This window comes from Stenella coeruleoalba (assembly GCF_951394435.1).
Source record: "Stenella coeruleoalba genome assembly, chromosome: 15".
Taxonomy (NCBI): domain Eukaryota; kingdom Metazoa; phylum Chordata; class Mammalia; order Artiodactyla; family Delphinidae; genus Stenella; species Stenella coeruleoalba.
Window position 1 is genome coordinate 10,850,944 of NC_137161.1, and position 26,553 is coordinate 10,877,496.

Below are 26,553 nucleotides of genomic sequence, written 5' to 3' on the forward strand. Positions count from 1 at the left end.
AGCTGTGTGGCCTTGGGCAAGTTACTAAACCTCTCTGTGCCTCAGTTCCCTCACCTGTAAAATAGGGATAAAAATAGCACCTCCCCCGTGGGGTATTGAGGGTTGAGAACAGCACCTGGCGCTGCAGGGCTGGCTCTGTCACCACTACCGATACCTGCTCACCGCTGAGGGATTAGGCAGTCTGTCTTGAACCGTTATTTAAAGGCAAAGCTGGCTTTTCAGACCCACCAATGCTCAGAACCCTCCGTCTGAGAGTTCTGGAGTCTTTTACTCCCCACAGCTTTAGTGGAGGAGGCCCTCTTCATCTCACAGCAAATTGAAACCAGTTTTCTAGCAAGCAGAGCCTTTCTTGGTCAAGCCCGTGTCAGCCAACTGACAGTTAAGCTGTCTGAGGCCTGCAGAGGCTAAGAGACTTACCCACAGTCACACAGCTAAAAAAATGCCGCAGCGAAAGAGAGGCACAGTTCTGAGTTAAAATCAATGTAAAAGTATAGTTGAAAACTTCTTTGCAGTACAGCATGGAAATATGGACCTTTGTACCATGAAAATACGTATGTTAGCATTAAAACTGAAGCATGGAAGCATGGACATTTTTACGTCCGGGCGCAGAGGGCCCAGGGTGCCAGGCCAGCTCTCACCCCAGTCTGGGCACTGACTGCGCGCTTCTTCGGCAGCTCAAGTCAAAGGCCAAAGGCCTGGCCTTTGCGGGGGATCTCGTGACGAGGAGGTACACTCAGGCTGGCATTCCCGGCCGGCCCAGGCCTCGGCCAGCACCAAGTCACGTGGGCAGGGGCGGCTCTGGGCCTCCGGTGCTGGGGAGGGGTGGGGGGCTGGCGGACTGCTTCCCAGCCCCACTCCTGGTGTGTTGGGAGACCCTAGCCCCGGCGCTGCACACCCTCCCTGGGCCTCCCCACTACAGCTGCAAAGTGAGGAAGAGGAGGGAGGGAGAAATGAGGCCAGCAGGGCAGAAGGGGCTGGCAGAGTTAGAAAACACACAGACCAATTTTCTCCCCATCTCTCTCCCTCCCCAGGAACTCCTGTTCCAGCTGATGGAGCAGCAGGGAGGGTGGAAAACACACCCCCAAAGGTCCCTGCCCGGCGCCAGGGGTGAGGGCTGAGGGCCTCCTGCCTGGGCCCTGTGAGGGAGTCCCCACTGATCCCCCTGATTCTGGGAGGGCCTGGGGGCAGCAGTGAGTGGCCTATTTCCTTTGGGGGGATGGGCTTCCACAGGAGTGGGGACAGGACCCTTCTGCGCAAGAGCCTCTGCCCCACGCCAGCTCCCGGAGACGGAGGAGGGCGGGTGGAGACAAGAAGGCAGAATCTGGGCTTGTGCGGAGGGGCTTCCCACTGCTGGGGGGGCCTGGTGTGGACGCCCAGGTACGGGCAGTGGTCAGTGAAGCGTCCACCTTGGGTGGGCACTGAGGGGAACCGACCGGAGACAGTGTGAAATCCTGGCTTGGTGGGTTCTTCCAGGTGGAAGAGACGGAGACCCGTCCAGGTGCTCTTCAAGGACCCCACCCCCCAGACTGCAGCTCCAGTGGTCGGAACCAGGCCCAGAAAGACGCAGCAGGGCCAAGTGGTGCAGATAAAAAGCCTCCAGCTCCAGGCCTAGGTCTCACAGGTTCAAATCCCAGCTCCACCACGTTCTGGGTGGGCAAGCACTTCGACCCTTTAGTGCCTCAGTTTCCTCATCTGTAAAATAGGGACAGTGACTAGACCTATGTCACAGGGTGGGATGTGAGGTGCCTGCCGGGTCAGAGCCCAGTACAAGCCGTGACAACCATTATTCTAGAAGGGCCGCTTCAGCTTGCACCCCCGGGTGCAGGTGCAGCCCTGGAAACCCTCGGGTCTGCACACGCGTGTGCACACACTTGCCTACATTGCCTGCTCCACACAAAGCCCTCCCAGGGCCAAGATCAACACGCCGGGGTTGCTGAATGACTCACCACCCCTGGCTGGGACGCATTTCCTGGAACAAGTCACTGCAGGTAGGGCTGGGGGGCCCCGAGTCTGGTAGAGATGAGAGGATGCAAATCCCCGCATGCCCAGCCACACCCCGATGGGATCCTCAACAGGAGTGGGCGGCGGACCCCACTTCACAGCCCCACGGGCCTGAGTTCCAACCCCGGCGCTGACCTTGGATTCGCGACTCTCCCCCTCCAAGCCTTGGCCTCTGCCACTAAATGAGGACTCTAGTGCCAACCACAAAGGGACAATTGTGCAGGCTATAGAAAAAGACTGTAAAGTACAGAGACCAAGGACCCAGCAGGCCCCACTGTTAGGATTCCTGCTGCAGACCACGGGCAGCCAAGGTCCTCTGTCCTTCCTCCCCCATGGTGCTTCTAAGCCATCAGTGGGCAGAGCACTGTGTGACTGGGGGGCTCCTGGTCACCCCGGAACAGTCACCATAACTCAAGGGACCAAGAAGACAACTCCTGACTTCACTGAAAGGCAGGAGAGACCACATTTGGCTGGAGAGGGGGCAATCCCAGAGGGCTTCTCAGAGGAGGTGGTATTAAGTTGGCTCTAAAGGATCAATAGGAGTTCCGAGATCATGAGATCTGTGAGGCCATTGTCTAGCTGCTACTGGCCTTGGGCAAGTCCCTCACCTGGAGGCAGGCAGGTAAGCAGCACATGCCTCAGGCAGGTGTAAGACAAGACAGAGCAGTGGGGTCCTGACAGGGACTGGAGAGTGACACCCAGGCAGGCATCCCAAGCCAAACAGAATGAGTTCACACGGGGCCAGAGTGGCAACACTGCAACTACTCCGTTTCCTCATCAGTCAAACGGGGATAACATTCATTCCCAGCGTACACGATGATTGGGAAAAGTAAGTGAATTAATGCACATGAAATACCTCAGCAGTGCCTGGAACACTGTAAACGCTCGATATATGAGCCTTTGTGAGAACACTAAGAGGAGACAGGGAAGGGGGGCATGCAGGAGGGACAGAGAGAACAGAGGAGCAGAGGGGGACCCCCAGGCAGGGCCCAAGGAACAGTGAGAGACCCCACTGGGGGGCAGGACAGAGCAGCTGGCTGAGCAAGACCCCTTTCCTGGAAGGGGCAAGACCCTGGAGATCGGTCAACCAGGGCTCCAACCTGGCCTTGCTACTCGAGGCAGCGTGGCTTCGGACAAGTCCCTGCACCACCCTGAGCCTCGGTCTCCGCATCTGTAAAATGGGGAAATGACAAAAGTGCCTTCCTCCAAAGACTGGCATGAGAACCAGATGCCATATACAACAGCACACAAAGTGCTTAAAGCAGACCTGACATAAAATTATCAAATCCAGCTTAGAGTGGGGTTTCTCAAACTCAGCACTCCTGATGTTCAGGGCTAGATAATTCTCTGGTGTGGGGGGCTGTCCTGTACACTCTAGGGTGTTTAAAAGCATCCCTGGTTTCTACCCACTTGCCTCCAGTTGTGACAATTGCAACATCTCCAGACACTGCCCAATGTTCCCTAGACGAGGGAATCAGTAAGCCGGAAAGACAGAGGTGCTTAAACACTGAAGGTCTCTGCAAGGCAGGATCAGTCTGGCCTCAGTTTCTCCATCAGTAAAAGGGACACAATGACCCTTCCTTTCTTATAGGGAGGATCCCAGGAAAGCAGCGATGTGGGAGAGCGAGGCCTTTGCAAGCTGCGGGCCGGCTGCCCCTCTCACTGTCCCCTGTTTTCTGGTCTGCTAGAGGCCAACTTGTGCCTTGGGAAGGGGGACCCCGCCTAAATTCTGGAACTCACTCTGAGCACGTCCTTAGGTGTGGAAGGAAGGGACAGGAGGGCAGGGGCTGCTTCTTTTCGCCATGGTAACCCCAGATGGACCACACTGCTTGGCAAACAGCAGCACTTACTAACTGGTGGGTGAGGCGGCGGGCAGTCACGGCACCGAAGCACGCAGCTCAGGGCACGCAGGGGCGCACGAGGGAGGCACTGCAACACTCCAGCCACCTAGCCAGCTCCCCACCGGCTGGCCAGATGCTGTTTCCTGTCTGCAGAAGCCAGCCGTGCCCTTTGAACTCCTGTTTCCTGAGCCCCTCTCCCTGCTCCAGGGTCTGGGAGGGGGCAGGGAGGTAGGGGATACTCACGTTCCCGAAGGCGGGGAGCCCCGAGGAGCCCAGCCACTTCCGCAGGGCCTGTGAGAGGGCCCCGTGGTCCCGCTCGGCCTGAAGCACGTGGGCTTCCAGGAAGGAGACGTGGTGCCCGACCATCTTGACAAAGGCCTGGTGGGAGAGGGGAAAGCAGTGATGCCACATCTGCGCAGACTGGGGTGTGCTCCTGGCTGCCTCCCTCTCACCTGGCCCCATGGACTCCGGGAGAGTTCAGGCAGCACCTGCCCAGCTGGGGGCACCTTCAGAAACCCTGACAGTAACAGTGACACTCCCCCTTGGAGGCCTGGCCTGGCCGAGCCTCCACTGGTGTCCTCTCACCTTCTCCCCCTAGGGACCATCTGTTTAGCCTCTATTTTACAGAGGAGGTAAACTGATGCTCAGAGAGGTTGGACCACCTGCCTAAAGTCACACAGCCAGGAAGTGGCAGAGAGGGGACTCAGGCTGCACAGCCTTCTTTATGAAAAATGGAGTTTTTAGAAATCGCTCACTTTAATATTTGATGGATATTGGGGGGGTCTCAAACTCAGAAGGTGCCAAGGGGCAGGCAGGTGACAAGCGGGTGAAGTAGGATGAGTGCGGACAGGGTGAACCGGAACGCCGGGTCCCGGCCCCCAAGGGGCACTCAGCTCTGGGTCTCTAGTGCAGAACCTCCAATTTCAAAAGAAAAAAAGAGAATGCTGGGGTCAGATTCTCTGGACTAGAATCCAGGTTCTATCACTTACTAGTTGTGTGCCTTTTGGCAACTTACTTCATTTCTATTATCCTCAATTTTCTTATCTGTAAAATGGGAATAATAATAATTAAGTGCTTAGGGTATATTAAGAGCTCAATTAATATCAGATAACATCATTTAAAAAGAAAAAAAGGACATTCAGATTTTATGAAAAGTGTCCAGTTTTTAAAAACGTTAGCAATAATTTCACAATTTAAGAAAGTACCGTGCAGGCCCGGTGAGACTCATTTGTGACTTCTGGTGTGCCTGTGTGTTTCCGTGGGTACCTACGTTTGTGTGTTGTGTGCATGTGTTTGTGTGTGTTGTGTGTATGTTTGCGTGTGTGCCCATATGTTGTGTGCATGTGTCTGTGTGGTGTGTGCACGTGCATGTGTTTGTACAAGCACTGCACGTACAGCCGGGAAGGCCGCCAAAGGTGGCGGCTCCGGTGCCATTTCAGACAAGCCCCCCTCTGCGGAGGCTTTTACTGTCGGAACCTCCCTGTTCCAATAGTAAAATGCAAGAGATTTTCTTGCACCAGGAAGAGGCAGGAGACCCTCTCAGTGCTGGGCCCCACGAGGGAGCCTCCCTTCACTGGATGGAAAGCCCCGGTCAGCCCATCCAGCAAGGCCCACCACCACCCAGCCCTGCCTCTCCCCGTGTCCCACACACCAGCCACACAGGCTGCCCTTTTGTTCCTTGAAAACGCCAAGCCTCACCCTCCACAGGGCCTTTGCACCAGCTCTCTCCAGACCGGCAGCACTTCTCTGTTCTCGAGGGGGTGAACCCTGCTTGTCTCTCAGGCCCTGGATCCACTGTCCCCCGACAGAGAGGCCTTCCCCAACCACCTAATCTAACATGCCCCACGTCACGGCGGAGCCACCCCGTTTCCCCGTCTTCCTAGCTCTCCTCTCCCTCTGAACTTCCTGTCTGCTTGTTCACGGTCCATCTCCCTCTAGATGTGAGTTCTGGAAGAGCAGATGCTGAGTCAGTGTTGTTCACAAGGCCACAGCCAGGGCCTGGTCAGCTGGAAGGGGCTCAGCTGGATGGTGGAGGCACGAATGCACGCAAGCATGAATGAATGAACGAGTGCGCACGCACGAATGAATGTATGCACGCGTGAAGGAATGCACGCGTGAAGGAATGCACGCGTGCATGTAGGAATCAGTGCACACACAGGAATGAATACACGCACGCGCGCACGCATGACCACATCTTTAGCAAAAAGACATTGGATGAACACAAGATGGTGGCACTGCTGTGCTGCCGCCGCCCTGTGGCTCTGGCAGGGGCAGAGCTGAAAGGCTCTGAATAAGCCACATCAAGTGTGTGTGTGTGTGCGTGTGCGCGTGTGTGTGTGCGTGCGTGTGCGTGTGTGTGTTGGGGGGCGGGGAGACGGAGCCACAGGCTGGGCAGCTTCCCCTGGCCTTGCTGGGCCTGCACATCTGGTTGTAAGACACAAAAGAAAGTTCTACAGTCCCTCCTCCAGCCGATTCCAATTTTACGCTCCCTGCGTTAATACCGTTAATACCGATGTGGCGGGGAGTATGAGGGATGCTGAGGAATGTGCGCTCACGAGGTCGGAACCGCCTCCAAAGTGCCTGCCAGAGAGGGCAGCCCGGCCAAGCCGCAGCCAGGGAGAGGCCGAAACCTGGCCAGGAAAGCTGATCCCGGGAAACTGGAAAGACGCGGACACGCATCCACACAGAGAGGGGAGGAGGGGACAGAAGGAGGGTGAGCGCTCATCGGGACCACCCTTGGGACTATAGGTGACTTCTATATAATTTTCTCTACAATGAAAATGAACCACTTTTATTATCAGAAGGGAGGGAGGGAAGAAGGGAAGGAGGGAGGGAAGGAGGGAAGGAGGGAGGGAAGGAGGGAAGGAAAGAAGGAAAGGGGGGGAGGGATGAGAGAGAAGGGAAAGTCACATTGTTTTAAATTTTATTTGTGAGTCCTGAATGATGTATCTGAATCCTTGCGGCAAAGGCCCCCAGCTTCAGAGCAGGGCCCAGTCCAGACAGGGTGCCAACGCCAGCACTGACTTTTGTAATCCCAGCTCCACCACTTCCCAGCTGTGTGACCTTGGGCAAATAACCTTGCCTTTCTGTGCCTCAGCCACTTTCTCTACAAAATAGGACGAATAATGGGACCTTCCTCATGGGGTTGCTGTGAAGGTAAAGCAAGTTGTTTCAACTAAAGCACTTAAGAGTCCCTGGCTCATAGCAGGTGCTCAGTAAATGTTAGTTTTTTCTGGCCTGAAAGGTCACCCCCATGGTTCCCAAGCCTCCCCTGCCATGGGTCACACTGATTTGAGAGCTGAGTGGCCTTGGGCTCCCTGGAACCCCCTGACATGTTAGGCCCTGGAGCCCCCAGTCGGCTGGGCCGAGTGCTAAGCAGGCATCCCAGATTCTGGCTCTCAGCCTGTGGGCAACGGCCACCACCATAGCGATAGCCTGTCCTCAGCGAGCATCTACAAGATGCCAGGTGCTGGACTAACACCTTCACGATGACATGGTCACAATTTGCAGAGGAGGAAACTGATGCTGAGAGGGTGAGTGAGTTACCCAAGGGGCAGATCTGAGGCCCAGGTGGTCTGGCTCTGGAATCCATCCGCCTCAGATTGGGGTCTGATCGGGTCCTAAGTTTTATTGTTCTCATGTCACATGCAGCTTAGTGGGAAATACATATTCTCCCATTTGCCTTGAAATCCATGACCCTCTTGGACTAACTTTTTCTTCCTTTTTTTTTTTTTTTTTGCGGACGCGGGCCTCTCACTGTTGTGGCCTCTCCCGTTGCGGAGCACAGGCTCCGGACGCGCAGGCTCGGCGGCCATGGCTCACGGGCCCAGCCGCTCCGCAGCATGTGGGATCTTCCCAGACCGGGGCACGAACCCATGTCCCCTGCATCGGCAGGCGGACTCTCAACCACTGCGCCACCAGGGAAGCCCTCTTCCTTTTAATGGAGACACAGTTACAGAGAAATATCTCTAGTCTAAGGAAAGCAGCAGTTCCGGGGGGTTGACAAGAGGCAAATGCCACTTAGCCTCAATGTTGGGGAGACTCTAGGGCAGAGTGGGGACTGTGGCAGCCGAGAGATTCACACCCCACTGAAGGGGAGAGTTGCTTCTCAGCTCCAGCTCTTCCCAGAAAGTAAGGGGCTGTGGCTTGGGGTTGGTCTTCTAATACCTGACTGCCCAGTACAGTCCTGGATCCTGCTGGCATCTGAGTTTGCAATCTCCATCTAAAGCTTACAATAACTGCTGGTGGGAGAGTAAAATGGTGTCAACACTTTGGAAACCGATCTTGGCAGTTCCTAAAAAGACTTAACCACATGACCCAGCAATTCCAGTGCTAGGTATTTACCCACGAGAAATGAAAATGTATAGCCACGCAAAAACCTGAACATGAATGTTCATAGCAGCCTTATTCATAACAGCCCCAAAGTAGAAACAACCCAAGGACCCATCAACTGATGGATGGATAAACAAAATGCGGTACAGCCATCCCTGCAATGGAATACTATTCATTCATAAAAACGAATGAAGTTCTGACACGTTCCAACCTGCATGAACCTTGAAAGCATTATGCAAAGTAAACTAAGCCAGACACCACAGGCCACATATGATATGAAATGTCCAGAGACAAATGCATAGACTCAGAGTAGATGAGTGGTTGCCAGGGGCCAGGAGTGGGGAATGATTGCTAACCAATGAGCCATCCTGTGTCTTCAGTGGCTTCCTACTCCTCAGGAAAAAGGCCACCATGCTGACCTTGGAGTGGAAGGCCTAGACAACGGGCCTCCTGCTGCCCAATGTCTCCAGCCCCGCTCAGGTCATGACCTCCCTCATCCCTGTAGCCTGGCCCTCCCCGGATCCTTCCAGTGTCCCCGTCTCCTTCCTGCCCCAGAGTGCAGATGCCCCCCGCCTCTGAGCCTCTGCCCGAGCTGTGCCCTCATGTGCCCAGCACAGCTCCTTCCACTCACCCTCCGGGGGCCAGAAGGTTCCGCTCCTTGCTCGCTACTTCCCTCCAGAGCACTCGACTCCCTCTAGGTCACCCTTGGTGAATGTGGTCAGCAGAATCATGGGCCCCAAAAATATCCCATCCTCGTTCCCAGAACCTGTGGCCAAAGGGACTTGGCAGGTATGAATAAGGATCCTGAGCTGGGGAGACTGTCCTGGATTATCCGGGTAATCACAGGCATCCTTATAAGATGGAGGCAGGAGAGTCAGAGGAGGACAGAGCCTGGAAGATGCTACGCTGTGGGCTCTGAAGGTGGAGGACAGCACCATGAGCTGAGCGACGCAGGCGGCCTCCAGACACTGGAAAAGGCCAGGACGTGAACTCTCCCCCAGAGCCTCCAGAAGGAACCAGCCCTGCTGACTCCTGCTGACACATTTTGGACTTCTGACCTCAAGAGCTGTAAGGTGCTAAATTCATGTTGTTTTAAGCCACTATGTTTGTGATAACTTGTTACAGCAGCCCTGGGAAATGCTATGGTCATGCTTTGTTGCTGTGTTTCTCCTGGCTGGAACACACCCTTGGACTCTGTCTTTCTCACTGTGAGAGCCCTGCGGCGGCGCATAGTAGGTCCTCAATAAATGCTAGCGGACTGAATACTAAGGGAAAAATTGGGCTTGAGAGTTGGGCCAGCCCAAGCAAGGCAAGAACCTGGGCTACAAATCTTCACATTTTCTTTCCTCTTTCAAACATGTGGAATAAAATTCAAATGAATCAGCTATTCCAAGGGCAAAGTTTTAATTATATTCCTGCCTCATTCTCTGCTGACAAGAATGTTAATTCTCTGTTAACTCTAGGGCCCACTGCCGGGCTCCTTTCCTCCACAGCTCAGAGGGACACACATCCCCTTGGTCTAGGTGACAGCTATTAAATTGCAGGCTCCTCCAGCCTCCCGGTCCTTCACTGTGCAAGAAGCCAGGCGCCCAAGCCAAGGGCCCCAGTTTGAGTAAGAGCTTGGGCTCCAGAGGATGTGAGCTGCAGTCCCAGCTTCACAGAATTAGCTGTGTGACCCCAGGGAAGTGGCTTACCCTCTCAGAGCTCGTGTTCCTCCTCTAGGAGACGGGACGGTGAGGATACTGACGTTGCAGTGCAGCCAAGAGGAAATGAGATACCATGCACCTTAGCCTGGTGCCCACACAGGTAAAGGGCGGGTGAAATAAGTCAGCAGTGAGGCAATAGGGCATGGTGTGGATTGTGGTGAAATGCAGAACACATGTCTCGTCTGAGGGGCGGCTGCCACCAGCTCTACCAGAACATAGCCTAGGGGTTGGAGATGTTCTATTTCTCAGTTTGGGTCATCTTCACCTGGGAGTTTATATGTGTAAAAATTCACTGAATTGTACACTCACTATGTGTGCACTTTATGTATTTATACCTTAAAAAATAAACAGAATAAAGTATTTAAAGAAAGGTGGGTCTAGGGTTATGAAAGCTTCTGAATTTCCAAAAGCAGCTGAAAATTCAGATTTTTGTATAAAGTACCCTGATTTTTAAATGGGTACTTTATATAAATTCATATTTGTCATATTTTAGAGATACTGTGTAGGCCCCGTTTTGGCTACCACCCCACTCCACTGGGTCTAAGGCCTGACACTATCAAGGCCAGATCAGCATCTTGGAAGAGACAACGAAAGAGCCAGAACAAGTCCATGGAGCTCACAAAGAAAGCTCATTATCCTGGACTCACCTCTAGCTGGTCCACTTTGGCGTAGATGCCACGCATTTCCATCACCTTGGCCTTAAGGAGGGGGATGTTTTCCTCCAAGATCTGTGAGGTATCGCTCCTGATCTGCAGGGAACAAGACAGCTCATCAGGCTCTCTGGCCCAGCCCCGCGTCCTCCTGCTGCCCTGGGGGCGGCCAGGCTCTTCAGAGACCTCGCTGATGGCCGAGACACCGAATGCCATCCTGCCCAGGGACAGGCCCAGGAATGACCCATAGTCCCGGGTGGGGACCAACCTCACTGCCTCTCGGCACCCAGACCCAACCAGGTATTATTTACTGAACTGCAAATTAATTGTTCCCCCTGACCAAACACCCAACACCACCAGCTCCAAACTAAATACCTTTATACTGTAAACCAGTGAACTGGACCAAATGGAAAGAATCAAAATCTCTTCTCTAAACTGAAGTCGAGGTAAATCAAGTTTTTGTTACACTGGAACTAATAATGTCAATGAGAAGAGTTAACAATAATCATTAACATTAATGACGAGTCTCGTCATCATGCTGCTTCCTACACGGAGCCACTGTGCTAAGCATTTCCTGCGCATCATGCATCTCATTTAATTCCAAGATTCTTCTGCTTGGAAGGACCCCAAAAGCGACTGAGAACTTTGGGAAGCCACATCTTTCCCTTGATCACTGAGATCGGACACTTAAGCCTCCGTTTTCCTGCAGAGCCAAAAGTGCCAAGCCTAACCCTTAAGTGTGTGTGTGTGTATGAGAGACAGAGAGATTCCATTTCCATGTTACCATGTCCTGACCACACAGAGAGGCAGAATACATACCACTCTCAGATTCTAGGGAGCATGTGGATCCCCTGGAGGGAAGCCTGTTAATGCTGACTTGAAGGCTCCTCCAAGTCTGGTCTAGCTTGCGTGGGGGTGGCGGGCAATCTGTTTTCTGCCAAGCTCCAAGGCTGTGCTGGAGTGGTGGTCCGGGGACAGTCAGAGAAACTCCAGTGGGCTACTAGGATTCAGACTGGAGTTTGAATTCAGCTCTACCCACCATGAGCTGTGTGACCTCGGGCAAGTCACTGCACCTCTCTGAGCCCTCCTTTGCTTGTCTGGACAGGGAAGCAATCAAGACAGTCCTTGCTTCCTTGGAATGTAGTGAGGATAGAACGTTTAGCAGGCTGTTTGGCATGGCGTGTGCGGGAAGCTTCTGACACGGTCCTCAACAAGCCCCACCTCCTGGTGTTCATGTTTTTGTGTGATCCCCTCCCCGAGACCATTGCCTGGATCTAGAGACTGGCTCCTAAAGAAGGGGAGTCAGCCAACGTGAGACATGGCCCTCCTGAGACTAGAAGACTGTCACTCCATCTTGCTGGCGGTCTCTCCCACCGCCTGGTTCATGCATGCTTCCCCCCACCCCCTCTTCCTTCTCACTTGTCCTCTCCTGCCAGCTGTGAAGAAGCAAGTTGCCGTGATGGAGCAGCCCGCCTCTGGCCAAGGGCCAGTGAGGAACTGAGGGCCTCAGTTCAATGATCGTGAGGAGCTGGATCCTGCCCAGAAACACTGACTTTGCCTGGAGGCAATCCTGCCGCAGTCGAGCCCTGAGGTGACAACAGTCCTGGCCAACATCTCGATGGCAGCCTGTGAGAGACCCTGACCTACAGGACCCAGCTAGGCTGTACCAGAGTCCTGACCCACAGACACTAGCACATAATCAAGATCATTGCTTAAGTCACTAAGTATGGTGGGGTGGGGGGGGAATTTGTTATGCGGCAATAGCTAACTAATACAAGGTGACAACTCAGCAAAAAATTTTAATTTTAAAAATGTTTTTGAAAACTATACCCATTTTCCCTCCTCTTTCTGCCTAAGTATATGAGACCTCTGGTTCTCCTGCCATTCCGCTCCCATCACTGTTCAGGATGACACTTCCCTCCTTGCCCTGGGTAGCCATTCCATCACCTGCATGTCTAAAACCAAACCCTTCCTTCCTGGTCCCCCTCCTCTGGTCAGGGCACTGCCATCTCCCTGGGCACCTGGCTCCAAGCCCACTGTCCTGAGGCACACTCCTTTCCCATGCCCTGACCCCCTGGGGCCAAAAAGCAGCCCCAAGAGGGTGGCATCTGGCACCAGGCTGTCTGGCCTCAGTCTCTGCCCTGACCTCTCTGTGCCTCGGTTTCCTCATCTGTAAAGTGGGGATCAGACTAGTGCTTCTCTCGAAAGGATGCTTTAGGGATTATACAAGATCGTCCATGTCTGCATGTGGCCCACATATGTGGCTCATTTGGCCCACAAAGTGTTTTCGTGTTTAAATTTGACTTAATTTCCAACTTTAAAACTCAAGTGGGGCTCTGAGGAGAAATGGCTGATTCTAGGGTTGGGGCAGGGAACATATAAAAGCCTGGAGCATCTCATAGTGCCAGAAAGTAAGAAAGTGTTAAAAAAAAAAAAGAAAAGAAAAGAAAAGAAGGATGGGGCAGGTCAAAGGAACACAAAAGCCAACCTGAAAGAGCCACATGGCCCAAACTGGGACAATTTGAGCAACAAAATAATGTAACATTGGACGATATCCCCAACTATAAGATAAATACACACGAATGTGACAGGAACAAGGCACTGAACGGGTCGCAGAAAGGGGGATGTGGTGATGCTACTGTGGAGCCAGGCCACCAGCCCAGTGATGCCGTGTGGGTGTCACGTGCCCCTGATGTGATGTGATGAGAAGGCGCCTCAGCTCTGGGGATTCTCTCCAGAAGCTCACAACGCCGTCTAAGCACAAGAAAACATCAGACAAACCCAAACTGAGGGGCCTTCTACAAAATACCAAATATCCCTCACAGCTGCCAAAGTCATGGAAAGTCAGGAAAGAATGAAACTGTCACGGACTAAAGGGGCCTAAGGAGACCTGACAATTTAAGGCAATGTGGTGTCTGATGGATCCTGGAACAGGAGGAGGACATTAACGGGAAGCTGGGGAATCACAACCAAGTGTGGCGTTCAGTGAGTAGCCAAGGATCTGTGCTGGTTCCTTGGTTTTGACAAAGGTACGAAGGTGAGGTTAACAGCGGGGGAAACTAGATGAGGGCTGTGTGGGAACTCTTTGCAATTTTTCTGTAAATCTAAAATTATTCCAAAATAAAATACATAGATATGGCTTTAAAATATTCAACAGATTAAGTGCGGATTTATAACTTCTCTTAAAAGTCAGCAGCTTTGGCGACACTGGGCCCGTCTCCCCAGGCACCGCAGGCTAGGCTGGGTAGCAACTGCTCCCTCCCAATGGCACGCGCGCTCCCAGTTTCTGCAGTGGCCACCCATCCCTAGCGCCTCGCCCCAAGCCCCTGACTCCCTCCATATCCTGCCTGGCTCCTGCAGGCGCCTGCAGTTGTTAGCTGGGATAGGGAAAAGGGCTCGATATCCTCCCTTGTTTCCCCCAGGCCAAATTTCTAGAGAGAAGCCCATCCCTCAACAAGGCTAAACTCGGGAGAAATTGCCATGATGCGATGAAGAACAGAAACTCATGACAAGGTCAGAGCACAGGGAATCAAAGGCAGATCTTTTCTTTCTGTTAATTTCTAAAGAAACAAGCAGCGGAGCACAAGTGAGAATCAGGAGGGACTCGTCTCAGCAACCCACGGGGGTGAAGGGAACGCGGCGGAGATGAGATTCTGGAACTCTGCCCGCCTCGCCTCAGATCCTCAGGAACTGGAGGGCCAGAGGGTCTGCGGGCCGAGGAGGAAGGCCCCTCTCTGCAGAGGCTCCTCCCCTGGCTGAGACTCAGGGCAGAGCGAACTCTCTACGCCTGCCCAGAAGGCAGCCTGCAGGTCCTTGGGGGGAAAGTAGAGGGTAGTCCTTGGAGTCTGAAACACCCCCAAACCTTCCTCTTGGCTCCCCCAAGAGCTGGGAACCGAGAGACAAAAACCAGGGTATTTAACTTGGGCTGGGGGCGGGCAGGGTACCAACACCCAGGAGCGTTCATCACGTGCTGGGAACAGACCCTGTGGTACAGGAATTGCTTTCTCTTCAACCTTGATTTATAGGTGATGAAACTGAGAAAAACTAAATGAGCTGGGCAAGGTTGCAAACCTACAAAGTGGGAGATGGAGGATGCTAATCCAGGTGGGTCTGAGGCCACCTCCTAACACCAGAGGTCTGCAGACGTGTTCTATCAGGCTCACGCAGAACCAGCCTGAAAAACCGAAAGTACCACCAAGCGAGGTGCCAAGATCTAAAATTAAGCATATTTCCCTTAGAAACCCAGATCTCTGGCTTCTTGTGAGAAATCAGAAGACCCGGCCACACTGACATGCCACATGTTCCACCTGGCAACAATCAGCGGGCGCTGGGTGACAACAGCCCGCTTTGGTTCACCAGAGTCTCCACCACTACCTACAGTCTCCCCAGCACGGCGTCCGTGGCCACCCCATGCCCTGTTCATCTTACAGGGGAGTGGAAGGAAAGGGACACATTTCTCTTCTCACACCCATCCCACCTCACGTCATCACATCACAGGCATGCGCGTTCACGCTTATGCAAACTTCTCAGAAGAACAAAGATGTCAGGGAAGAAGCAGTGCTTCTTGAGCCTCTAATGGGATGAAACTCCAGCCAGGTCTATGGGCCGGGGGGGCCTGGCGGGCCCTTCCCCAGCCTGTCCTCCCAGCTCCCCGGAGCTGGCCTCCGGAGCCCAGAAGCCTGGGTAGTGGATGCAGGGGGTTATCACAGAGCAAACATGGCTCTCCAGGATGATGCAAGGCCCAGGAGGAAGAGCCAGACGCACTTGACCCAAGAACGCACACCAACGCCAAATGCAACTGCTGGGCAGAGGCCAACAGGAAATGTTCTCCATTTATGTGAGAGATGGGAGAGTCGCTCCCTGCCAGAAGGTGGGCCCAAGGCTACTAGGGTTTCCGAGGGCCCAGACACGCTGCCCAAAGCCCCAAGGGCACTGAGCTGAAAGGCCTCACAAATCCAGTCTCTGTGGATAAACTCGTCTGCGTCACGGCCCTCTGGTGCTTTAATATTGATGACGATGATGACCTCAGTAGCTACTATTTATGGGTCACTTAACACACAGCAGGCACCATGCTAAGCAATTACTTTTGATTGAGTGTAAATGACATACGGTGAAGAGCCCAGGCCTTAGCGGACAGCTCGATGAATCGGTATGTGTTCACATCTGTGGAACCACCACCCAGACCAATGCATGGAACATCCCCTCACCCCATAAAGCTCCTTCTGGCGTCCTCCCCGTCACGACCACCCTCCCAAGGCTAACCTCTACCTGACTTCCGTCCCATGGACTGGTTTTGCCTGGGTGTGAACTTCATATGGTGGAGCCTCACACAGGAAGCACTCGTGTGTCTGGCTTCTGTCCCTCAACAGCACATTCGTGAGAATCACCCACGTTGCCGTGTACGGCAGGTCGTTCTTTTCCACTGCTGTGCGTTCCAGCGTATGAATAAACAACTGTTTATTTACCCATTTCCACTGCCCACAGACACCGGGGTTGCCTGCAGTTTGGGGCATGATGAACAAAGCCGCTATGAACATTTGTGTGCGAGTGTCTGCTCCACACGGCTGTCCCTTTGTGCGTTTCCACCAGCCAGTGAAGGAGAGTTTCAGCTGTCCCGCATCCTCGTCCACACTTGCTAATGTCTGTCTTTTTCCTTTTGGCCGTTCTACTGGATGTAAAGGCACATCCCTGCCTTGTCTTTTCCTCGCGATCACTCTTTGGAGATGGGTACCATTTGCAGTGGATGACCGATGGCCACAAGTTCTGCAGAGGGGTCTATGTCCTTTCCCCTTGGATCCGGTGGGCCATGTGGCTGCTCTGACCAATAAGATACGACAGAAGTGACACTGTGCTAATTGCCATACCTAAGTCTCCAGAGGCTTCTACTTCCCATCTGTTGGAGCGCTGGCTCTGGGAGGCCAGACGGCCACGAGGAGAGGCCGCATGGAGGAGAGTGATGCCAACTGGTCCCCAGCCAGCCAGCCCTCCCAGCCCAGACATCAGACAAGTGAGGGAAGCAGCCCCCCTGGATGTCCCCAGCCCGGTAGGTGCCACGGAGCTCGGATGAGCTGTACTCTGTGCCCCGTCCCAGCCCACATAATAAACTGGTGGTTGTTTCACCCCACTAAGTGTTGGGGTAGTTTGATGCTGCAGTAGATAATCAAAGCCACCACCTCCATTTTACAGAGGAGAAAATAAAGGTACAGAAAGGTGACATGCTGTGCCCAAGGCCCCACTGGGAAGAGTCAGAGCTTGAAGTGATGGCAAGAGGCGTTATATCTAAGGTTAGAACAGGTCATGAGCACATGGTGTGAATGCTGGTCACTTAGAGTGATCCGGGACAGACTGGCAGAGGACTTAATACATCAGACAGGAAGGTGGACTCTCACTCCTAACAGCCTGATTTTATCAGAAAGAAACCATTTCTCTCTGGACTGTGCACCAGGGAGCCCGGCCGTTCTGGGACCTCTAACTTGATCAGTGTTTCCAAAGGCCAAAGCAGGGCCCTGGGGACAGTGGTCCATGGTGTGACATCACCTGCCTCCCAGAGGTCCCCACTCATCCCTGGCTTGGATCAAAAGAGAAAAGGAGGTCCCAAGCCAGGGCTGATAGCTGGACAGCTCTCTCTCTGTACCATGGAGCCCATGACACCTGGGCACAGACACACTAGGTAAGCTAGGCACCAGCTGTGGGGGCCAAGAGGGTTTCTATAATCGAAACGGCATCAGCACAGAGCCTCACTGTAGGGACTGCGAACACAAAACACCTCCATGGGCCACAAAAGCATCGTACCAGGCGCATTCTATTATTAATGTAGACATGCTCATTTGCATATAAACACACTGAAATAGTCTTCACTTCCCGGGAAGTGCAATCTCTTCCATTTCTTAAAAACACGGGACTCTCTCGGTCTGGTGGATACCTGCCTGCTTTCAGTAGGGCCCGAAGTACAGAGAAATGTTCTCTCCCATAAAACACACGCACACAGCACAGGACGGATGCACCTGGCAGGTGGCCGGGGAGTCAAGGAGGCTCCCATGGGGAGCAGTGGGGACGGTGACAAGCAGGAGAGCACGTGTGCTCTCCACAAGGGTGGCCACTGTCCAGCTCTGGCTGATGCTTGCCAGGTGAGAACAAGCACGCATGGGGCAGGGGGTGGCGGGAAGGACAGATCTTTGCTTTTCCAAGAGAAGCCGGGAATCCATATTTTTTTGCATGACATTCTATAAATGTCAGCAGCTCATTCCTCCTTCTTTTTTTTCCCAGAGACATCCAACATGTCTGCAGACAGGATTGGGCCCATGGGTCATCTTGTGACCTCTGTATTTAAAATCTTTGCATAAATGCATCTCTAGGCTTTGAGTTTGGAGAGGATCTTCTCGACGCTGCATACAATCTTGCACCTCCGCAGACTTCCCACAACAGGAAGCCTTGAAGTTTTTAAGGCAAGTAAGGCCTGGCCCCTCACTGTCTATCCAAGCTGACTTCTGCCCAAAGTTCTCTTTGAGGGTAGTTGGTGGATCTCCCTTCATGGGAGGAGGATGCACTGGGATTTGAGAACAAAACTGTCCCAGGATCGCCGTCTCCACCATCTTCCCAATGCCCCACTGTGTGGGCCCACACTGCCCCTATGTGCCCAGCATGCCACCCCCAAGGGCCGGTCCCTCTGCCTGAATGCCCGCCTCCCCAGCAATTGAATTCTTCCTGTTCCTCTTTCAAACCCCAAATTAATCACCACCTGTTCTGCAAAGACTTCCTGATTTCCCAGGCAGAATTTAACACCTCTTCGTTTTTTTAAAAAAAAGCAAACTGAGTCTTGGGATTATGTGCCCAGTTCCTTCTAGAACCTCTTTTCCTTTTCAAAACCTCTGCAGCCTCGCTTTGCACCTGGAACACACCTCCAGGCCAGTGCTTCAACCCTGGAGGACAGCGGCTGGGACACAGATCGGGTTTGGGGGATCGGGGGCTGTTGCGGATGGGAGGAGGGGAGGGTGGATGGATGCGGACGGGAGGGTGGATGGAGACAGATCTGTCTCTCTTTGCATCCTCAGGCTCACCAAGGGACCAGTCAGAGAAGGTGCCCAATGTTCGGTGATGAAGAAAGGACCATTCAGGGCGTTCAAAGCCAGTCTCGTTACCCAGCTCCCACCTGGACCCACATCTGAACTAAAAAATTGGCTCTCAAGAGAAAAACACAGATAGGTCCTTGTGGGAATGTTTGTGTCTTGTTCACTGCAGTGTCCCCAGGGGCTGGCACAGGCAGGCGCTCAGATGTCTGTTGAACGTATGGGGATAAAGTCGTACCCATCGTGGCAGGTTGCTCTGAGGTGGAATGGGAGGATACAGGGAGCACGCTCTGTACGGAGTGTGGCACAAAGTAGATGTTCAACAAACGCTACTCCCTGGGGCGCTCACCAGCGTCTCTCCAGACGCTTGGTACACATCTGCCCGGCTGGGCCCAGCTGGGCTTCCTGTGCTCCGGGGGAGAGGCAGGCCTGGTCCCCAAATGGAGCTCCACCCTTTGGGCCTCCAGGCCGAAGCCACGAACCCTGGCTGCTGGTGTGCCTTTAATAACCTTGGGAACTTCCAGAACATTCTATCAGCGCTCCTCAGGGCCCCACAGCTGTCCAGCAACCATCCTGGAGACACAAGGAGGAGTGGGACCTTGCCTTCCTGGCCTAGGGCACCATCTTCCACGGTCCTCCCCACCCCGCCAGGAGGAGCCGCTCCCACCAAGCAGGGTGGGAGGCAACAGTGGAGGGACCAAAGTGCTGAGGAGGGCGCTCGATGCCGCAGCCCGCCAGGGCCAGGACCCGGCCAGGAGGCTCCTCCTAGGCCTCCCAGGCCTGAAGCCATTTCCTGGCTGTCTCCACGTCTGCCTGGCGAACTGTGCAGAGCAAGGAAAGTTAAATATAGTCTTAGCGTCCCCGCCGACCGGCTCCCCGCATCGGGCCCGAGAGTGCCACCTGGTGGCCCACTCCCGCCTCCTCGGTGGAATGAAGGCATCTCCGGGGAAGGGCGTTATCAAGATGGCCGCCTCAGGGAACCTCGTGTGGACAGAGGGAGAGGGTGTGAGCTGCCCCCACGCCGCTGCCCACGCCTCCCGCTGGCTAAGCCGCCACGCCACCGAGGTGGCTCCCCAGGGAAGCCCAGGAAGGCTCTGAAGTCTGGGCTGGGCCTGCACCCACGGCTCCCAGGCGGGCACTCACCATGTCAGCCAGGCTGCAAAACTCTTCCAGCCTGAGGAGCAAGCCCTCGACGGTCTCCTCCACCTCCGCTGCCTGAAGAGAGACAAGATCCTGGAGATTAGCAAGTGGTTTCCAGGGAGACAAACGCCCTTCATTGTCTTTCTTCTTTTTTAAAGCAAACTAAATCTTAGGATTATCTGCCCAGTTCCCTCCAGACCTACTTTGCCTTTTCAGAACCTCTCCTGGCCTCATTTGAAATCGGGATGTGCCCGCCTCAGTCTTGATAACCGTGGGCACGTCTGTTTAACCTCTCTGGTTCAAGCCACCGTGGACCATCCACTCGACGCATCTCTCAAAAGAGACGAGATAAATAAATACTAACAGGAGATAACAAAGCGACCCTCATCACCCCCATTGTTTAGATGAGGAAACTGAGGCTCAGAGAAGTAAGGGAACCTGCTCAAGGTCACAGAGCTAACAAGCACTGGGGCCCAGACTCTCCTGTAGGTTTGAGTCCCCAGCCTCAAAGCCTGCTCTTATCAACACTGAAAAATGCCTCTTCAGACAGACCACAGGGAGCAAAGTCAACTGCAGGAGATAGAATACAAAACTACCCTTGTGACACGTGTCTGCTTCAACAGAGAAAGGCCTCGGATGATACTGCCAAACTGTAATAGTTAGGGGATATACTTACACTAAAAAAGTATTTGTTGTTTATCTGAAATTCGTATGTGACTGGGGGTCCCGTAGTTTATCTGGAAACCCTATCGATAGTGCTTACTTAGCCCTGGGGAGTAGGAACTGGGGAATGAGGTCTGACACTCTGACACAGGAGCCCTGAATGTTTTATGTTACGTGAAAGGTCCAAACCTCAGAAGTTATCAAGGCCAGGCGGTAAGGTAGATGAACACAAAGCGGGCCACCGGGGCTTGGGGTGATCCGAGAATCACTCTGCCTACTTCTGGAGCAGCCAGCCACTAGCAGCCATCAGCAAACACAAGGCCAGCATTGCCAGAACCTTCCATTTTCAAGAGAAGCCAGAAATTCTAACTTTATGGGAAATGTCCCAATTTTTAAGTAGTGGCACAAATTCAAAAAAAAATTTTTAACGCTCCATGGGCCAACCAAAATAGAACATGAAGGGTCTCCCTGCTTTACTCACTTGTGTAAAAATTAGTCTGAACCCTTTTTCCCCTCGAGCATGTACTATTTTCATGATTTATAAAATACCTGTTATTTTTTTTTCTAATTACCAGCATCTAGGAAGGAAGTTCAGCTGGAACGTGAACCGCTTTCTCTGGCTTACCAGGCCGAATTGTTCTGCTCCAGGGAGGTGTTCCCAGACATTTCTGGGCAGGCCTGGCACCTGCCCCCCTCACCTGAAGGCTGCCCTTACTGGCCACTTGTCCCCGGAGAAATGTTTATACAGTGCAGGAGCCGCCTGCCGCCTGGGCTGTCAATACCACAACCAAATAAACGGTTGCACAAAAAAACATCTTTCCGGCTGGAGTATAAATAGTACCGAGCTGCAATTTTAAACTCTGCAACCTTCATCTCACAGCTGGGACTATTTCTGTGCCTGATTGGGGGAGGCTTGACAGGGGAAGGGGACTGCAGTGGAGGGAGGACAGGAAGTCCCCCTCCCACCCCCCAAAAAGTAAAAGCATGGTAAAAAAAAAAAAAGTGTCCTTAATGCACTAAGGGAGAAAGAAGGAGCTGCGAGGCCACTGAGGTGGCAGGGGGAAGGTTGGTGGTTCCTTCTGATGCAGAGGAAAGCGAGAGAGACGGGAGCGGGCACAGATGCATGAGGGAGCACAGTGCAGACAACCTACGCCCCAGTCCAAAGATACCTGGGAAGACTAAACCTGCCAGAGGGACATGAAGGACCACGCCCCAGCTGGCTGGTCGGCCTCCTTCCCAAGACACACTGCAGCTCTTTGCTCATAGGAAGAGCCTCTCGACCTCTCCTAGCGTGTTCACAAAGGAAGTTAGTCAGTCCTGAGTTCGAACCCCATCTTTCTCTTTTGCCAGCTGTATGACCTTAGCCCGGGGGCTTAACTTGAGCATCTGGGCAGGCTCATCTGTGACAGGAAGTGCTGCATCCATCTGGCAGGATTTTAGGTTAACCTCACATAACAGACACGGCTAAGCCATTTAACGGGGCGCAGGCACACAGCAGGCACATATAAACGGTTGCTCTGTGGATCTCTCTCACTACATAATAGAAACAAGGGCTAATCACCATATGTGGAGTATCTCATTTGCTTCTCAGGAGAACTCTATACTGTAGGTGCCATAATTTCCCCCTTTCTATGGATCGAGAAACAGAGGATCAGAGAGTTTAAGTCACTTGTTCAAAGTCACACAGCTAATAGACGCTGAAGCGAAAATTTCACCTCTCTGACTTCAGAAGTTTGTCACCACCAAGGTGCTCTCTGGGGAGGGGGAAAGTGTGCCCGCTTTACTGCTGCCTGTCAACTATGGTCTCCCCACCACCCCCTCCTCCTGGTGCCTAGGGCGGTGGCCCAAAGCAGCAGGGAGGGAGCAAAGAGAGCATTTGCTGACTGCTTGGTCAGTTAAGGGAAGGACAAGTCCCAAGACATTCCCAACCAGCAAGAAGGATTAGCTACCCCACCGTGCCCACAGGTCATTCACGGGACAATTTTCTCTCACGGTAATTCCCTAAGTGGCCTCAGAAATAAGCGTCCTGCAGGCTGCAGCCCACATGCCTTTTTAACCAGCCCATAAGCAAAATGAATGCCCTCCCCATCCTTTGCAACCCCCGGGCAGAAACTGTCCCACTCCGAGGGAAGGGAAGCAAGTGGCTCGCTTTAAGTGACATTCAGGGCGTGGTCAGTGGGGACGGCAGGCAGGCATCTTTTTAACACGCGAGAATCATGGTATTCACCGCCGTCTTCCACATCTGCTCAAAGTGCCAATCCCAGCTTCCCAGCTGGGCGTGTCAAAAGCCGAAAAGGGGCTGGCTCTGCCTACCAGCAGCTGGCACAAGGAAACACAAAATGATCCTCCACCATCCGTGGTCTTCTCCATCTCCACAAAGGGAAACTTCATCTTCCAGGTACTCAGGCCAAACACATGGGAGGATCCTGGACTCGTCTTTCCTTCCCACCCCAACCCCATCCAACCTTTATGCAAACCCTCTCAGTTCTGCCTTCAGAATATGTCCCAGATCCAACCGCTTCTCTCCACCACTCTGGCGCAAGGCAGTGCCTTCCCTCGCTGGGGCCACTGCAGTAGCCTGTTACTCACTGGTCCCCTGCTTCCTCTTTTGCTCCCCTTCAATCTACTCCTCAGAGACTCTGTTAAAACCAAAGCCCTCCTCAGCTCAAAATCTTCCACCGTACCACGTCACAGCCACTAGAATGGCTACGATCACAAAAACGGCAAGTGACAAAAGCTGGTGATGACGTGGAGCAACTGGAACCCTCATCCACTGCGGGTGGGAATGTGAACTTGAGCGGCTGCTTTGGAAACCAGCCTGGTCTGGAAACCAATCTCAAAAGGTTAAACATAGAGCTACCCCATGACCCAGCAATGTATCCAAAAGAACTGAAAACAGAGGTTCGTACAAAAAAACTTGTACATGATTCATAATAGCCAAAAAAGTAGAAATAACTCAATGTCCATCAACGGATGAATGGACAAACAACATATGGCATGTACATGTGATGGAATATCATTTGGCCATAAAAAAGAATGAAGTCCTAATACGTGCTACACCATGGATAATCCTTGAAAATATATGCTAAGTGAAAGAAGCCACAAATTTCATGATTCCTTTTATGTGAAATGTCCAGAAGAGGCAAATCTACAGAGACAGAAAGTGTCTTGGTAGTTGTCTCCCCCATGGAATGGGGGGAGGGGGAGTAGGGAATAACCGCTGATGGTTACGGGATTTCTTTTTTGGGTGATGGAAATGTTCTGGAATTAGGTTGTGGTGATGTCTGAACAACATCAAGAATATACTAAAAACCACTTAACTTTATACTTTAAAATGGTAAATTTTATGTTATATGGATTATGTTAATTAAAAAAAAAAGTCCTCCCCCATCTTCCATCTCAATCAGTAAATGCCTACTGGAGGCCTCCCCAGCAACCACACCAACCATGTCCTCACCCCAGGGCCTTTGCACCTGCTGTTCCCTTCACTGGTAAAGCTCATCTCATACTTCCTTCTAGCCTTTGCTCATATGACTCTCCTTAGTGAGGCCTTCCCTGACCCTGTAGCTTCCCTACCACGCCACATCCTGCCCTAATTTATTTCTCTCTTTAGCCTTTATCACCATATAACTTACTATATATTTTACTTGTTTCCTGTCATCTTCCCCCAACAGAATGAAAGCTCCTGATGAACAAGGGTTTTCTTTTCTTTTATTTACCTTTGTGTTCCCAGGGCCTAGAATAATGCCTGGCACATAGTAGGTACCTGTGTTTCCTAAGACGGCCGTCCAACTCTCTCCCATCCCACGTATCTTTTTGCAATATGACCTTGCCACTCTGCCCATGAAGAGGTAGGATCATTCCTTTCCACCCGAATCTAGTCTGTGACTTGCTTTGACCAGTAAAATGTGGTGGAAGCAACGCTCTGTGACTTCCGAGTCTAGAGACCTTGCAGCTTCTGATTCACCCTCTTGGAAGACAACAGCAGGCAAGTTTGCTGCAAAGGCCACAGGGCGGAAAAGATCCTGGAGAATGAGAGGTCGTGCAGGAAAACTGAGGTGCCCCAGCTGGAGCACCAACTGCCCAACACATGAGTGAGGCCATGTTGGACCTTCCACTGTCACCAACCCTCCAGCTGAACGCAGCCTCATGAGGCAGCCCAGCCGACACCACGGGAGCAGAACGGCGCAGAGGAGCTCCACCAACCTCAAAATCAGGCACTATAAAATGGGGGTCGTTTTTAAACACTAAGGTTGGGAGTGGTTTGTTACCTGGCAATTGGTAACCAATACAGTGCTCAATGAATATTTGTTGCAAGAAAGGAAGGAGGGAGGGAGGAGAAAAGAAAAGGGCCACGGGAAGGAGGAAGAAAAGTGCTCTCCTGGAAGAGCTGCAGCCTGAGAACAGCAGCCGCAATGGCGTCTTAGTCCCCATTTGCATTCATGCTGTGTGGTCTTAACTATACCTCTGACCATCTCTGTGCCTCGGTTTCCCCACTTGAAAGTGAAGGGGGGTGGGAATCCTCCGACTCTCTGTGTTTGGAGATGGAAGCTGAGGAGGGTCAAGTAAGTTCTTTCTCTAGGTTACTCTTGGTGAGATGCTCTACCCCTGCAGGAGATGGCTGTGACCCCACCAGGGTCTCCAAACTCAAAAAGACAGAAGCCAGGCAGGAAATGAATACTAGGGAAGGGGGCCACGCTTAAGAATGTTTTCTTCACATTGCTTATCTCAGTTTCCCACTTTTGACAGAGACGTTTTACTTTCCTCCGAGAAACACAGCAGCACCAGCAGGATAATAAATGGCAGCTGGGGCTTCCCTGGTGGCACAGTGGTTAAGAATCCACCTGCCAATGCAGGGGACACGGGTTCAAGCCCTGGTCCAGGAAGATCCCACATGCCACGGAGCAACTAAGCTTGTGCTCCACAACTACTGAGGCTGTGCTCTAGAGCCAACAAGCCACAACTACTGAGCTCGCATGCCACAACTAATGAAGCCTGCACACCTAGAGCCTGTGCTTGCAACAGGAGAAGCCATCACAATGAGAAGCCCGCGCACTGGAACGAAGAGTAGCCCCCGCTCGACGAAACTAGAGAAAGCCCGCGTGCAGTAACTAAGACCTAATGCAGCCATAAATAAATACATAAATGGCAGCTGACGCCATGCAGGGAGACAAGAGGGAGGGGTGGGGACTGTGGCAAATGGGAGGCCCCGTCTAAAGAGGACAGCTGGGAACTTCCCTGGCGGTCCAGTGGTTAGGACTCTGCGCTTCCATTGCAGGGGGCATGGGTTCGATTCCTGGTCAGGGAACCAGATCCCACATGCACGCCGCAACTAAAAGATCCCGCGTGTCGCATCTAAGACCTGGCACAGCCAAAATAAATAAATAAATAAATATTTTAAAAAATAGAACACTTAAAAAAAAAAAGACAAAAGGATGATCTAGATATTTATGAAAGCTCTTCCAATTCGAAAATGTTCAAAACTAACCTAAAAAATTAAAAAACACTCTGACGGCCAAACAAACCTGACTGTAGGCTGAACAGAGCCTTCAAACCTCTGACCGATTGGTGTCTTTAAAACGCAAACATCGGGCTTCCCCGGTGGCGCAGTGGTTGGGAATCCGCCTGCCAATGCAGGGGACATGGATTAGAGCTCTGGTCCTGGAAGATCCCATATGCCGTGGAGCAACTAAGCCCGTGAGCCACAACTACTGAGCCTGCACTCTAGAGCCCGTGAGCCACAACTACTGAGCCTGCGAGCCACAACTACTGAAGCCCGCGCGCCTAGAGCCCATGCTCCGCAACAAGAGAAGCCACTGCGATGAGAAGCACACGCGCCACAACGAAGAGTAGCCCTACTCGCCGCAACTAGAGAAAGCCCGCGTGCAGCAACAAAGACCCAACGCAGCCAAACATAAATAAAATAAATTAAAACAAAAACAGACAAACAAAAAACCACACAAACCCAAACATCTATGAAATGTCCAGAACAGGTAAATCTTTGGAGACAGAAAGTAGATTAGGGGTTCTTGGTGGAGGGAGAGCTCAGGGGGACAGGGTTTCTCTGGGGGGTAATGAAAATGTTCTAAAATTGATTGTGGTTGATCGTTGTGCAACTCTGTGAATAAACCAAAAGCCATTCAACTGTACATTT

General features: G+C 52.6%; 1 protein-coding gene across 2 annotated transcripts in view; it reads right to left on the bottom strand.

The window, feature by feature from the left end:
- BCAS4 (breast carcinoma amplified sequence 4) overlaps positions 1-26,553 on the bottom strand; it is a 60,264-nt gene that overhangs the window by 24,228 nt on the left and 9,483 nt on the right. For both annotated transcript variants that reach the window (XM_079943724.1, XM_079943723.1), the window contains exons 2-4: positions 19,740-19,811; positions 10,528-10,629; positions 4,086-4,220 (exon numbers count right to left, since the gene is read on the bottom strand). In XM_079943724.1, the coding sequence (XP_079799850.1) occupies positions 4,086-4,220; positions 10,528-10,629; positions 19,740-19,811 (309 nt within the window). The remainder of the gene's footprint in view (positions 1-4,085; positions 4,221-10,527; positions 10,630-19,739; positions 19,812-26,553) is intronic.